Raw genomic sequence first — 13,214 nt, 5'->3', positions numbered from 1 at the left:
AAGATGTTTTTTAGAAGACGACTCTTAGTATGATATATTAGAAAGTGATAAGTGCTATGGAAAAAAAAACTCTTTGCCTCTTTTCCCCATCCACCCCACTGGAATGTAAACTCCGAAGGATAAGAGATGTTTCTGTTTTGTTTATTGATAGCACTTAGAACAAGGTATGGGGCGCCTGGGTGGGTCAGTCGGTTAAGCATCCAACTTTGGCTCAGGTCACATCTCATGGTTCTGTTTGTGGGTTCGAGCCCCACGTTGGGCTCTATGCTGACAATGTGGAAGCCTGCTTGGGATTCTCTCTCTTTTCCTCTCTCTCTCTGCCCCTCTCCAACTCGCACTTTCTCTCTCAAAAATAAATAAACTTAAAAAAAGAGCAAGGTATGGCACAGTAGGCATTAAGAATATATTTCTAGGGGTGCCTGGGTGGCTCAGTTGGTTAAGCGTCTGCCTTCAGCTCAGGTCATGATCTCACAGTCTGTGAGTTTGAGCCCTGTGTTGGGCTCTGTGCTGACAGGTCAGAGCCTGGAGCCTGCTTCAGATTCTGTGTCTCCCTCTCTCTCTGCCCCTCCCCTGCTCATGTTCTGTCTCTCTCTGTCTCAAAAATTAAAAAAAATAAAAAATAAGAAATTAAAAAAAATATATTTCTAAAATGGATAAGTGAATATATTAGCTTTTTATTTTAAGCTTGAGAGTTAAAAAGTTTAATATTTTTATTTGTTGGTTATTTGAGGTTTTCCACCTCATGAGGACTTTGCCTGGTATCCACCTGGCATAAATTTGTAGGTAAATATTAAAGTTGACGTTTTATTTTAATAAGACTTTTTGTTGCTGTCAGTAATCATCATCAAGTAATAGGTCTTAATTTTTTATTGTCAATTGTTTTATGTATAGTTATTTGTGGTAGAGGAAAGGAAACACTAGGGCCTAGTGTGAACCTGTAGTGTACATAGATGGAAGATAAGTTTTCTAAATGGTATCAATTTATGTTGCTTTAAAATGTATATATTTATTCTTATAATTTAAGCCAGTTAGTTGGAACAGGAAAATATGCTGTCATTTATGTCTGTATTTATAAGTAAATACAGTTTTGAAATATTTCTTTTGGGGAATTTAATGGTTTGGTTGTACAAAATTGTATTTTTTTATGGCAGTAGTATAATTTTTAAAATATTAAATGGAATACTCCATTTGCTAATAAATAAGTATGTGCCTTCTTCTCATGAAAAGAGTAGATAATAATTGTAGTCCTGATGTCACTACTCTTACTTGAAACTATTTAAAGGTAGATGAGCTGCGGTTGTTCCCATAACTTAAATTTCGATACAGACTGAATTATAGTATTTGTTAATTTGTAGTTTAGTCTACTGATCCTAGGACCTTTTAATTTTTCTCAAGCTTGTATTTAACCTTAATGCTTGTAGGTGTGGAACTCTATTGGAATTATTCGCTGCTATAATGATGAACAAGACAATGCCATAGATGTGGAGTTCCATGATACCTCCATACACCATGCAACACATTTATCAAACACTTTGAATTACACAATAGCAGATCTTTCTCATGAAGCTATTTTGTTGGCATGTGAAAGCTCGGATGAACTAGCAAGGTAAATTCAAGATTATTAGGAAGAATTCGTCACTGCTGAGTTGTTAAATATAGAAGTGTTTCATACATAAGACTTCAGAACATGTCTGTTTTTGCCTAATTGTCCCCTCACTTACATTCTCTAACTACAAATGAAGATATGACAGTTTGTAATTGCAAGAGAAATGGGGCTATTTTTTATATTGTTACTGTGTTTCATTAGTATTACAAGAATAATACATGTGAATTATAAACAAACATTCTTAAGCAGTACAGAATTTTTAGGAAGAAAAAGTCCCCCCAGAATTCTGTCAGACATAACCACTGTTAACAGTTTGATGTGTATCCTTCTAGATTTCTTTTTGCATAAATCCCTGTCCTTTTTAAATTTACTTTATTAGTGTAATTTATGTACGATAAAATGCACCCATTTTAGGTGTACAATTTGATGAGCTTAACGAATGTGTATATATTCAGATAACCACTGTCCCAATCAAAAAAAGTTTTTCTTTTAAGATTTTATTTTTAAGGAATTCCCTATACCCGGTGTAGTGCTTGAACCCACAACCCAAGACCAAGTGTCATACGCTATATCAACTGAGACAGCCAGGCGTCCCTCAAAATTATTTTTTATCATCCAAAATGTTCTTGTATCCCTAGACAGTTAATCCACTACTTTCCTTGGACAAGTTTTTTGTCACCTGGGTTTTTTGTTTGTTGGTTTTGGGTTTTTTTGTCACTATAATTAGATTAGAAACTTCGCTATTTTGGTTTTTTTTTTTTTTTTTAATTTTTTTTTTTTTTTTACATTTATTCATTTCTGAGAGACAGAGAGAGACAGAGCACAAGTGGGGGAGGGGCAGAGAGAGAGGGAGACAGAATCCAAAGCAGGCTCCAGGCTCTGAGCTGTCAGCACAGAGCCCGACGCGGGGCTCCAACTCACCAGCTGTGAGATCATGACCTGAGCCGAAGTCAGACGCCTAATGGACTGAGCCACCCAGGCACCCCTTGAAACTTCTTTAAAAAAAGAAGGGGGGAGAATGATATTTGGAAAAATAGACAAAAAAATTATGGTGGAGAAGCAGTAGAGGCTGAATCCTTTTATTTTTTTTTAAAGAAGAAAAAACATTTTTACTTAACTTTCTGTTATTTCAGCCAGATTACCCTCTCCTGATCTCTCTTCTTCAGCAGATTGTAGTGCTTATACACTTGATGGTAGATTTTTACCGACTCTGAGGTGATTTGAAATTAAAATCTTTCTGATTGGATACATTAGCTTCTTGCTGCTCAAAGTGTAGTTCACAAATTAGGGGCATGGGTCACCTGGAAGCTTATTGAAAACAGAATTTCAGACCCCACCCCAGACTTTCTAAATCAGAATCTGCATTTTAATGAGATCCATGGGTGATTGAGTATGCATTAGAGTCTAACAAATACATTTTAATTGGTTTCCTAATTTATACATTGTAAAATCCACTCTATACTTCATTATTGAATTAAATCAGTTTACTAATAGAAACCACTGTTGACTCCATGTCTCTGACTCAGAATCTTACATAAATAGAACATTTATTTCCATGTACAGTTTTTTTCCAGATATCTTTTTCTTTGTTTTCCTGGGTATATTATTTCACAGCTGAATACAATGTTACTTTTCATTTTAAAATTGAATTTAAAATTACTCTTCAGTAAATCAGTACTGCCTCTGGTTCTAAATACTGTAATATCTGCATTCCCAAGTTTAACCTTAATAACTTTCGTGTGTGTGTGTGTATATGTGTGTGTGTGTGTGAGTGTGTGTGTGTGTGTGTGTGTGTGTGTATGTATAAATATAAATAAATGTAAATAAGAAAGACTGGAAACATCAGATTGTTAGCAATGGTTGGTGATCTAGCTGGTGGGATTATATGTGATTGTATTTCCTTTCTTCCTTTGTTTTCCTGTATTAAATTTTTTTTACAGTGAAAGAACTAACATTTTGATGTTTCTTCCCTTTTTAAAAATTTAGTTGTGATTTGTCTGTGTATTTGCAACCTAGGATCGATCATACTCTGCAGATTTTAGTCTGCCTGTTTTCATTTAACATTATGTTGTGAGCATTTTCCTGTGTTTTTAAGTATTCTTCAGTAACATGACTGTTAATGGTTTTAATACATTCCATTTTAAGGATATTTCATAAATATTTCAAAGCTATTTTTGTACCATTTATGTTTAAAAGAAAAATTATTTGGTTTTTGTCACTGGGTATCATGATTAGCTTCATATATATAACACATCAAATAGGAATGTTTGATTGTTTCTGTCTTATTTTAATTTATAGCAAGCTTCACTGCCTGCACTTTAGTTCTTGGGACTCAAGCAAAGAGTGGATAGTAGACATGCCTCAGAATGAAGATATTGAAGCCATATGTCTTGGTCTGGGATGGGCAGCTGCTGCCACTAGTGCCTTGCTTCTTCGATTGTTCACTATTGGAGGTGTTCAAAAAGAGGTCTTCAGTCTTCCTGGGCCTGTAGTATCAATGGCAGGACATGGAGAACAGCTTTTCATTGTTTATCATAGAGGTAGATTTTTTTTCTAGTCTTTTCTGATCTTGCCATGACTTGAAGTAAAATGAAAATTACTTGAGCTTTCTTTGTCTTTCTCATACTTTGTTTTGGATTATACACATCCTTTTGCATTCATTTTAGCATTTGAATCTGTGTAATCTATGAATGTACAGAATTTTGTTGTATTCACCAGTAAGAATGAAAATATTTTATTTATAGAAAAACTATATTCTAGAAAGAATTCCAAGGTAGAACTTGGCTAGTTACTTCCATGTCTATATCTCATAAGAATTTTCAGCATTTAAATACCTCAAAAAAAAAATAAAGTAACTTCCAGTGTGCAAGACCAAGACAGTTTGAATATGACTAAAAAGTTGCTGCTTCCTTTTCCTCACCTTATACTGTGTCCTTAGTCCCCACCACCGTTTGAAGACTGATTTTTTCAAGGTTATTGATATGGGGCAGCTGGTTGGTTCAGTAGGTAGAGCATGGGACCTTGGTCTCAGGGCCGTGAGTTGAAGCCCCATGTTGGGTCCAGAGCTTACTTAAAAAAAAAAAAAAAAAAGATTACCAATAATCTTTTTATGCTTATTTTTTGGTAATTCCATCAGAAACACTTTCTTTTCTTAAAAATTGTAATTCCAGTATAGTTAAAATAGTGTTTTATTAGTTTCGGGTGTACAATATAGTAATTCAGTAATTCCATACATCACCCAGTACTCATCATGAGAAATGTACTTCTTAATCCCCATCACCTATTTTACCCATTCCCCACCCAACACTTTATTTTCTTGGATTCTGTGACATCACTCCTGATGTTTTTCTTACTGATAACTCCTTCAGCTCTTCCACTAGCTGCTCCTCCTATGCCATCCTCTTAGCTGGAGTGCTCCAGGACTCTGTCACAATCCCTCTTCTCTAGTACCTCTCTAGATGAGGAGCTTTCAGTCTTTTGACTGCTTAGCCCTAGTAAGAAATATGCTCTATTTTGCTAATCTATACATATCAGTAAATGTAACTACAGAAGTCTCATGGACAATATGTACTCTCTGATTTCAGTTTTCTTTAAATGCTATTTGCAACTTTAAACTGATTTCATGACTCGTGGCTCAAAAATGCAGTTTGAGAAACTACCCTGGGTTATGTCCTCAAGGCCTATGTCTTTAAATACATCTGTATGTCCATGACTTATAAATTAATATCACCAGCCCTGCCCTCTCCTTGTGTCTACAGACTTACATATCCAGTGGCTACTTGAAATCTCTTGGTAGAGTTTTGATATGCATTTCAAACTTGGTCACAATAAAACCTTTGGGTTTTTTTTTCCCTTCCACCTTACCTTTCACTTAGTTTTCTCCATCTGAGTAAATACCATACTATTAATCCAGCCACTCAAGGCAGAAATGTAAGAGTTATCATGGAGTTTTCTCTTTCCCTTACTCCCCATGTCAACCCCATCATGTCAGTTCTATGAAATAACACATTCCAAACCCACTGTTTTCATCTCCTCCACTGAAACCCCAGTTCAACCCAGATGTCTTCTCTTGGACTATTGTAGTTGTCCCGTAACTAGCTGTCAGGTTCAATCCTTGCCTTCCACAATCCATTCTCCACCTGGCAACCTAAGTGATTTTTTAAAAACATAAAGTCAGAACACATCCTTCTCAAGTTTTTGTGACTTTCCATTGCTTTAGAATAAAAATCAAGCTTTTCATCACAGCCAGCAGGGTCCTACATGATCTGACCTTTGCTTGCCTCTTGAACCTCATCTGTTGCCACTTTTTCTTGTTACTCATTCTAGCAATACTAGCTTCTTTGTATTCTTCAAATTTACCAAGCTTGTCCCTATCTTAGGACCTTTTCATTAGCTGTTCCTTCTGTTTACTATAGTGCTCCTCCCCCTGACCTTTGGATGGCTGGCTTCAGCATGCATTTTTTTTTTTTTTCAACGTTTATTTATTTTTGGGACAGAGAGAGACAGAGCATGAACGAGGGAGGGGCAGAGAGAGGGAGACACAGAATCGGAAACAGGCTCCAGTCTCTGAGCCATCAGCCCAGAGCCTGACACGGGGCTCGAACTCACGGACCGTGAGATCATGACCTGGCTGAAGTCGGACGCTTAACCGACTGTGCCACCCAGGCGCCCCAGCATGCATTTTTTTAAATGCTTATTTATTCTTAAGAGAGAGACAGAGCACGAGCAGGGGAGGGGCAGAGAGAGAGAGAGAGAGAGAGAGACACCAAATCTGAAGCAGGCTCCAGGCTCTGAGCTGTCAGCACAGAACCCAATGCAGGATTCAGACTCAAACCATGAGAACATGACCTGAGCTGGACGCTTAACCGACTGAACCACCCAGGCACCCCTCCAACTTGCAATTTATGTCTCAGCTAAATTTCACTTTCTCAAAAAGGCCACCTTTGTCTAATCTAAGGTAACCATTCAGTGTAACGCTCTGTATCATATTATTATTTTAACTCTTTGGAGACACTTAGCATTTTTTTCTTTTTAAAAATTAGTCTTCTCTTACCTGAATATGAATTTCATGAGAACAGTGTGACTTCATTTTCTTTACCATTGTAGCCCCAATACCCAGCATATATAAGCTCTTGTAAATATTTGAGTGAATGAATTACCTCTTAATATCACTTTATATAAGTAGTCCATGTAATATAGTATTCTAATACCTGAATGATATGTCAGTCAGGTGGGTTATCCATAAAAAGTAGTGCTAGTTAATCTAAGAATTTATCACAGAATCATTTCAAGTCACAGAAAGTACTTTAGACTGCATTATAGCTAAATAACCTTTGATACCTGATTTATATTTATATTTTCTCACTAGGTACAGGATTTGATGGTGATCAGTGCCTTGGAGTTCAACTGCTAGAGCTGGGGAAAAAGAAAAAGCAAATTTTACATGGTGATCCTCTTCCTCTTACGAGGAAATCCTACATAGTGTGGGTTGGATTTTCAGCTGAAGGCAAGATAAACCCATTTGTTTATATTAAAAACATTTTTCCAGTAGAAATTGTTCCATTGTTTTACTCCTAATTAATTTTTAAAGATAAATGTCTATATTATATGTTTAAATTTCTTAATTATGTTGGCAGTGGGAAACTGGAATTGTTAGGCAAGGTAGCCGTTATTTTATGTATAAGATCTGTTCTTCATGTGAATTCTGGTTAGAAAACTTACAAAGAGAGAAATATATTTCTCTAAAAGTTTGTTATGGGTACCAAGGAGGAGATACAAATCAGTGGTGAAGTTGTGGCTTTTCCTGAAGATTCTACACAGAAAATAGGAAATTTCTATAGCTGCACTTCCACTACAGTAACCCAGTCACATGTGGCTAATCTAAACTGAGATGTGCTATAAGTATAAAATACTCTCAGAATTTTGAAGACTTAGTTTAAAAAAAGAAAGTAAAAAATTTCAATAATTCTTTTACATTGATTACATGTTAAAATGATAATATTTTGGATATATTGGGGTTAATAAAATATGTTCTTAAAATTCACTTTTTCCATTTCCTCATGTAGCACTAAGAAATTAAAAATTACATTTATAGATGCATTTATTAGTGGCTTATAACTGATGATGATTTGAAATACCTTATTTAGCCCTGTCTCCTAGCTAAAATATTATTTCCATTGGAGATTCTTGCCCTTCACTTATATTATTGGAAACTCCAGTTTGTCTTTTACATTTCTGAACAGAGAGGGAGGGAGGCAAACCACGAGACTCTTGGACACAGAGAACAAACTGAGGGTTGAGGGAGGGGTAGGGGAGAGGGGAAGATAGGTGATGGACATTGAGGAGGGCAGTTGTTGGGAGGAGGGAAGTTGTTGGGATGAGTTGTATGTTAAGTGATGAATCATGGGAATCTACTCCCAAAACCAAGAGCACACTGTACACACTGTATGCCAGCAAATTTGACAGTAAATTATATTAAAAATCAACCATTTCTGGATGTGTTTTCTAGTGGGATATTATTGGTCATTTATGTTCTAATCATGTGACCATTTGTAACTTCCATTTATATGTCCTTATTTTTTTCCTCCAATTACTAATCAGATCTAGACTTAAGGATAACTGCTGCTTGCAGAGTGAGAGGTGTGTGAAGTCACAGATACAAGGGATAATTAGGGAATAATGCTATGCACTTCCTGAGATGGGGGCAGAGTAAGTGGGAAACAGAATAGCTTACCTAGGAGTTGGGGAACACAATGACAAGGCCAAGAAAGAGCAAGAGGAAGAAGAGTACTAAAGGCAAATTTCTCTACATCATCATGGTACATTAGGTTCTGGTTGTTTTTCTAGTCTTTCATAACCAGCAAAACTTCAGATTCAGAATTTAACATTTTTATTGAAATTGGCTTTTAAAAATATTGCTATATTCCAGCAGGTGGCATAGTTCTCACTGAAACTATCAGCTTATTCTCTTGAGTAAATTTTAGTCCTATCACAGGCAGGGTTTTTTCTTCTATTGAGTTAGAGCTTATTCTGTGCGGCTAATTAAGTTTTGTGGGAAATAATCTTGAATTATTCGCCTTGTTTTGTTTTTTGCTTTTGAACTGAAAGTTGAATCATTGGTATGTATTTTTGAAATAGGATTTATTTAACAAACATGTAGCTGTGTCTCCAAGTGATTTCTTTTTCTTTTGGTGTATAGGTACCCCCTGTTATGTGGATTCAGAAGGCGCTGTTCGAATGCTTAACAGAGGGCTTGGTAATACATGGACTCCTGTATGTAACACAAGAGAACACTGTAAAGGAAAATCTGATCACTACTGGGTGGTTGGTATCCATGAAAACCCCCAGCAACTGAGGTGGGCTATTATAAAATGCTTAGTTGATTCTTTTTTAAAAAGTACTTTGAAATTTTTTGTTTTGTACTCTTTAAAGGTATTTAATTTTTTTTTTTGCTCTTTCACCTTAGTTCATTTATTTGCTTTCCATATTCACTAAATTAGAAATTGGTTTATATTCATTTTGAAGTTTGCAACTGATTGCTGGACTTAAACTAAATAGAAATTAAGCATATTAGTGTGACTATAGTATTATTTCAGCCAGATGGGGAAGACAGTTCTGGTTAAATGTGGTATTTCATCTTTTACTGCAGCCTTTTATTTTATTTTTTACTTTTTTTTTTTTTTTTTTTTTTTGTTAATGTTTATTTGAGACAGCACACACAGCGAGGGAGGGGTGAAGAAAGGGGTGACAGAGAATCAGAAGCAGGCTTTGCACTATCCAGCACGAAGCCAGATATGGGTCTGGAATTCACAAAAACTGTGACATCATAACTTGAGCTGAAGTTGGATGCTCAACCAGCTGAGCCACCCAGGTGCCCCTCTGCCTTTAACTTTAAACTGTGATTTAGAATTGAATAATTTAGTGGCTTTTTGAGATTTTTTATAAGGCTCAATTTTTGTCACCAGGCAGAGGGCTAGTAGAAATGTAGTAGTTGACTCGTAGTGTAAAACTCTCAATCCGTGTAGTCCCTATTCAGTATTGTATTAGATACTTTTCTCTCTTTTGAAACCTGATGTCTTTTTGGTCTCAACAACTGGCAGGGACATTGAGTAGGTACTTGGTGAACAAAGAGATCTCTGCTTTCATGGAGCTTATAGACTGATTGGGGAGACAGATAACAGAAACAAGTAAATGTTAATTACTCCTTGAGATAAATACCATAAATTAATCTGAGCAGACCCATGGTGGAGAATAACAGAAGGACACATTCTAGGTAGCATCATCACATAAGACTCTTAATAGAGGTAGTATTTAAAATGAGACTCGAGGCCAGGAAGTCTGTTTGGAAAGAGTGAAGTGACAAATGATCATTGCAGAATAGACAGCATGTATAAAGGACCACAGATTGGAAAGAACTAGGTATGTTTAAAGAATTAAAGAATGTAAATGTGAATAGCATACAAGAAGCCAGGATTGGTGAGAGGCATGATCTCAGAAAGTTAGACCAGGCTGCATTATAGACCATACAGAGAAGTTAATATTTTATTTGAAGTTGTGTCATGAAGCCATTCAAGGGTTTTATCTGGGGAATGATGTAATCTGATTTATACTATAAAAAGAAACTATATGTGGCAAATGGATTGGCAGAGGTAAGATTGAAAGTAGGGAGACAAGTTTTCACCCAGGGGATTTATCCTGCTTTCTGTGGGGATGTTTGGAGATGTGAGAAATGTGGAGTATTATTTATAGCTGTCACAATGATTTGGGGTTACCCTGGCATTTAGAGAACTGGGGCCAGCACTGTCAAACATCTTGCAGTGTGCAGAATGGTCCTGCTCAACTACAGATTGTCATTCCCAAAAGCTATCAGTGCCTTCACTGAGAAACACTAAGGAGGATTTTGCAGTCATCTAAGTGAGCTATAAGTACGGCTGGAACTAGTGTGGGGGCAGCAGAAATTTTGGGAACCAGATTTGAGATAGAAACAGTAGGACTGGGGCGCCTGGATGGCTGAGTCAGTTAAGTGTCTGACTCTTGATTTTGGCTCAGGTGATGATCTTACGGTTTGTGAGTTCAGGCCCCGTGTAGGGCTCCATGCTGACAGTGCAGAACCCGCTTGGGATTCTCTCTCTCTCTCTCTCTCTCTCTGCCCCTTCCCTGCTTGCACACACTCTCTCTCTGTCTCAAAACAAGTAAGTAAGTAAACTTGAAAAAGAAACAGGATTTTCTGGTAGGTTGGGGGTTGGTAGTGATGGAGAAGACTCAATAATGACACCCATGTTTCCAATTAAAGCAACTAGACGGATAGTCATACCATTTATAGAAATAAGAGAGATAAAAACAATTTCTTTCTTGGCTGTATTAAGTTTGAATTGCCTGCAAAATGTCCAAATAGAGATATCAAGAAGATACTAGAATACATGATTCTAAGATATAAATTTGGGAATCACCAGAATATAGAAGGTATTTAAAGTCATAGTAATAAGTGAGATCACATAGAAGAAAGAGTAACAAAAAAAGGTCACAGAATCCAACACTTAGAAATTTCAACATTTAGAGGGGCATCTGGGTGGCTCAATTGGTTAAGCATCCAACTCTTGATTTCGGCTCAGTTCATGATCTCATGGTTGTGAGATCGAGCTCCGTATCTCACCCCTGAGCATGGAGCCTACTTGGGATTCTCTCTCTCCCTCTCTCTCTACCCCTCCCTCACTTATGCACGAGTGTTCTATCAAAATAAATAAACATTTAAAAAAAAATTCCAACATTTAGAGGTCAGATATTGGAACACGTAGCTTTTGAATGAGGAAGAGGACTATTAGCTAAGCAAGTAAGAGAAAAATCACTTGAGGGTCATATCACAGAAGCTGTAATTGGAGACTTCCAAGGAAGGAAGTAATCAGGGAAATAAAAATGGCTCTTGAATATATAAAAAGATGATATCAAAATAAGATAAATACAAATCAAAACTAAAATTCTCTTCTTATCAAATGAGGAAAATCTGAAAATTTGATAACACTCTTGGTGAGGCTATGGGGGAATAATCACGTTTGTAATTGCTGATGGGAGTATAAATTGGTTACAATCCCTATGGAAGGCAATTTGTCAAGAACTACCAGAATTAGAAATGCATATGCTCTTTGATCCAATAATTCTGCCTTAGGATTTGTCCTACAGACATACTGGTACTTGTTATTTAAAGTGTGATCCATGGACCAGCAGCATCAGCATCACCAGAGAGCTTAGTTATTAGAAATGCTGAATCTCAGGCATCACTTTCAGACCTACTGAATCAGAACCTGCATTTTAACAAGATCTTCAGGTGATTCGTGTGTACATTAAAGTTTAGGAAGTACTGCTGCTAGCACATGTGGGAATGATGATACATGTGAAAGATTTTCTACATTGTAAGATTGTTGATACTGAGAAAAGATTGGAACCCTAAATTTCCATTACTAGAAGAATAGGGAAATAATATTATATACAACTATACATTAGAATACTATATAGGGGCGCCTGGGTGGCTCAGTTGGTTGTGTCCAACTTTGGCTCAAGTCATGATCTCAGGCTTCGTGAGTTTGAGCCCTGCATTGGACTTTGTGCTGACAGCTCAGAGCCTGGAGCCTGCTTCAGATTCTCTGTTGCCCTCTTTTTTCTGCCCCTCTCCTGCTCATGCTCACTCTCTGTCCTTCAAAAATAAATAAACATTTAAAAAAATTAAAAAATACTATGTAGATTTTTTTAAACAGTGAAGCAAATCATTTATGTGATAAGAGTTATGTATCAGAGTATATGAAGAACTCTTGTAACTCAAAAGACAACTCAATTAAAAAATAGGCAAAGTGTTTGAATAGACGCTTCTCAAAAGAAAATACACATATGGCTAATAAGCATATAAAAACATATTTAGCATCGTAAGTTATTATGGAAATGCAAATCAAAACCACAAAGATTCCACTTTATACCCACTAGAATGATTATCACCCAAAAGTTGGAAAGTTCTGTTGAGCATGTGGAGAAATTGGAACCCTAAACATTGCTAGGTGGGATATAAACTGGTACAGTTTGGCAGTTCCTCAAATGGTTAAATACAGAGTTACCATATGACCTAGTTGTTCAACTCCTAGGGATATAATTAAAAGAATTAAAAACATGTCATTTGAATCAGTACAAAACACCTGCCTTTAATTATGAATATGAGTAATTACTAATCTGTAGAAATATCACTCCTACCTCTGTTCTAGCAAATTTTTTAACAAAAATTGTCTTTATTGTTTCCACTGAAGATTTTTTTTTTTCCATGATCACTACTGGTTAACGTATAACTGAGAGGTTACTAATTTTGTGTGGTACTAATTTGTTCTCTATAAACATCTTTTTTTCTTTTTAAAAGCTCTTAAGAGTTATTTGGCATGCTTAAAGACAAAATTTTTTTTTTTGTTTTGTTCACTTAACAACCATTTGTTATAGTACTGACTATATGTGCTATATTACATAAAGGTAAATAAGGTCAGTAGCCAGGAAGTGTTGGCTAGTAAAATCATTATCAACTCCTCAGTAAACGCTCAAAACAAGTTGTGAACAAAGTCTCCTCCATGCAACCGAGAAC

General features: G+C 36.3%; 1 protein-coding gene across 2 annotated transcripts in view; it reads left to right on the top strand.

Moving 5' to 3' along the window:
* WDHD1 (WD repeat and HMG-box DNA binding protein 1) overlaps positions 1-13,214 on the top strand; it is a 66,006-nt gene that overhangs the window by 30,217 nt on the left and 22,575 nt on the right. For both annotated transcript variants that reach the window (XM_045451026.1, XM_045451027.1), the window contains 4 exons: positions 1,422-1,606; positions 3,905-4,146; positions 6,975-7,112; positions 8,805-8,961. In XM_045451026.1, the coding sequence (XP_045306982.1) occupies positions 1,422-1,606; positions 3,905-4,146; positions 6,975-7,112; positions 8,805-8,961 (722 nt within the window). The remainder of the gene's footprint in view (positions 1-1,421; positions 1,607-3,904; positions 4,147-6,974; positions 7,113-8,804; positions 8,962-13,214) is intronic.

Source organism: Leopardus geoffroyi, chromosome B3, assembly GCF_018350155.1.
Source record: "Leopardus geoffroyi isolate Oge1 chromosome B3, O.geoffroyi_Oge1_pat1.0, whole genome shotgun sequence".
In the NCBI taxonomy this organism is placed as follows: Eukaryota; Metazoa; Chordata; class Mammalia; order Carnivora; family Felidae; genus Leopardus; species Leopardus geoffroyi.
The sequence above is the reverse complement of the archived record's forward strand: the minus strand, read 5'-3'. Positions and strand labels throughout refer to the sequence as shown.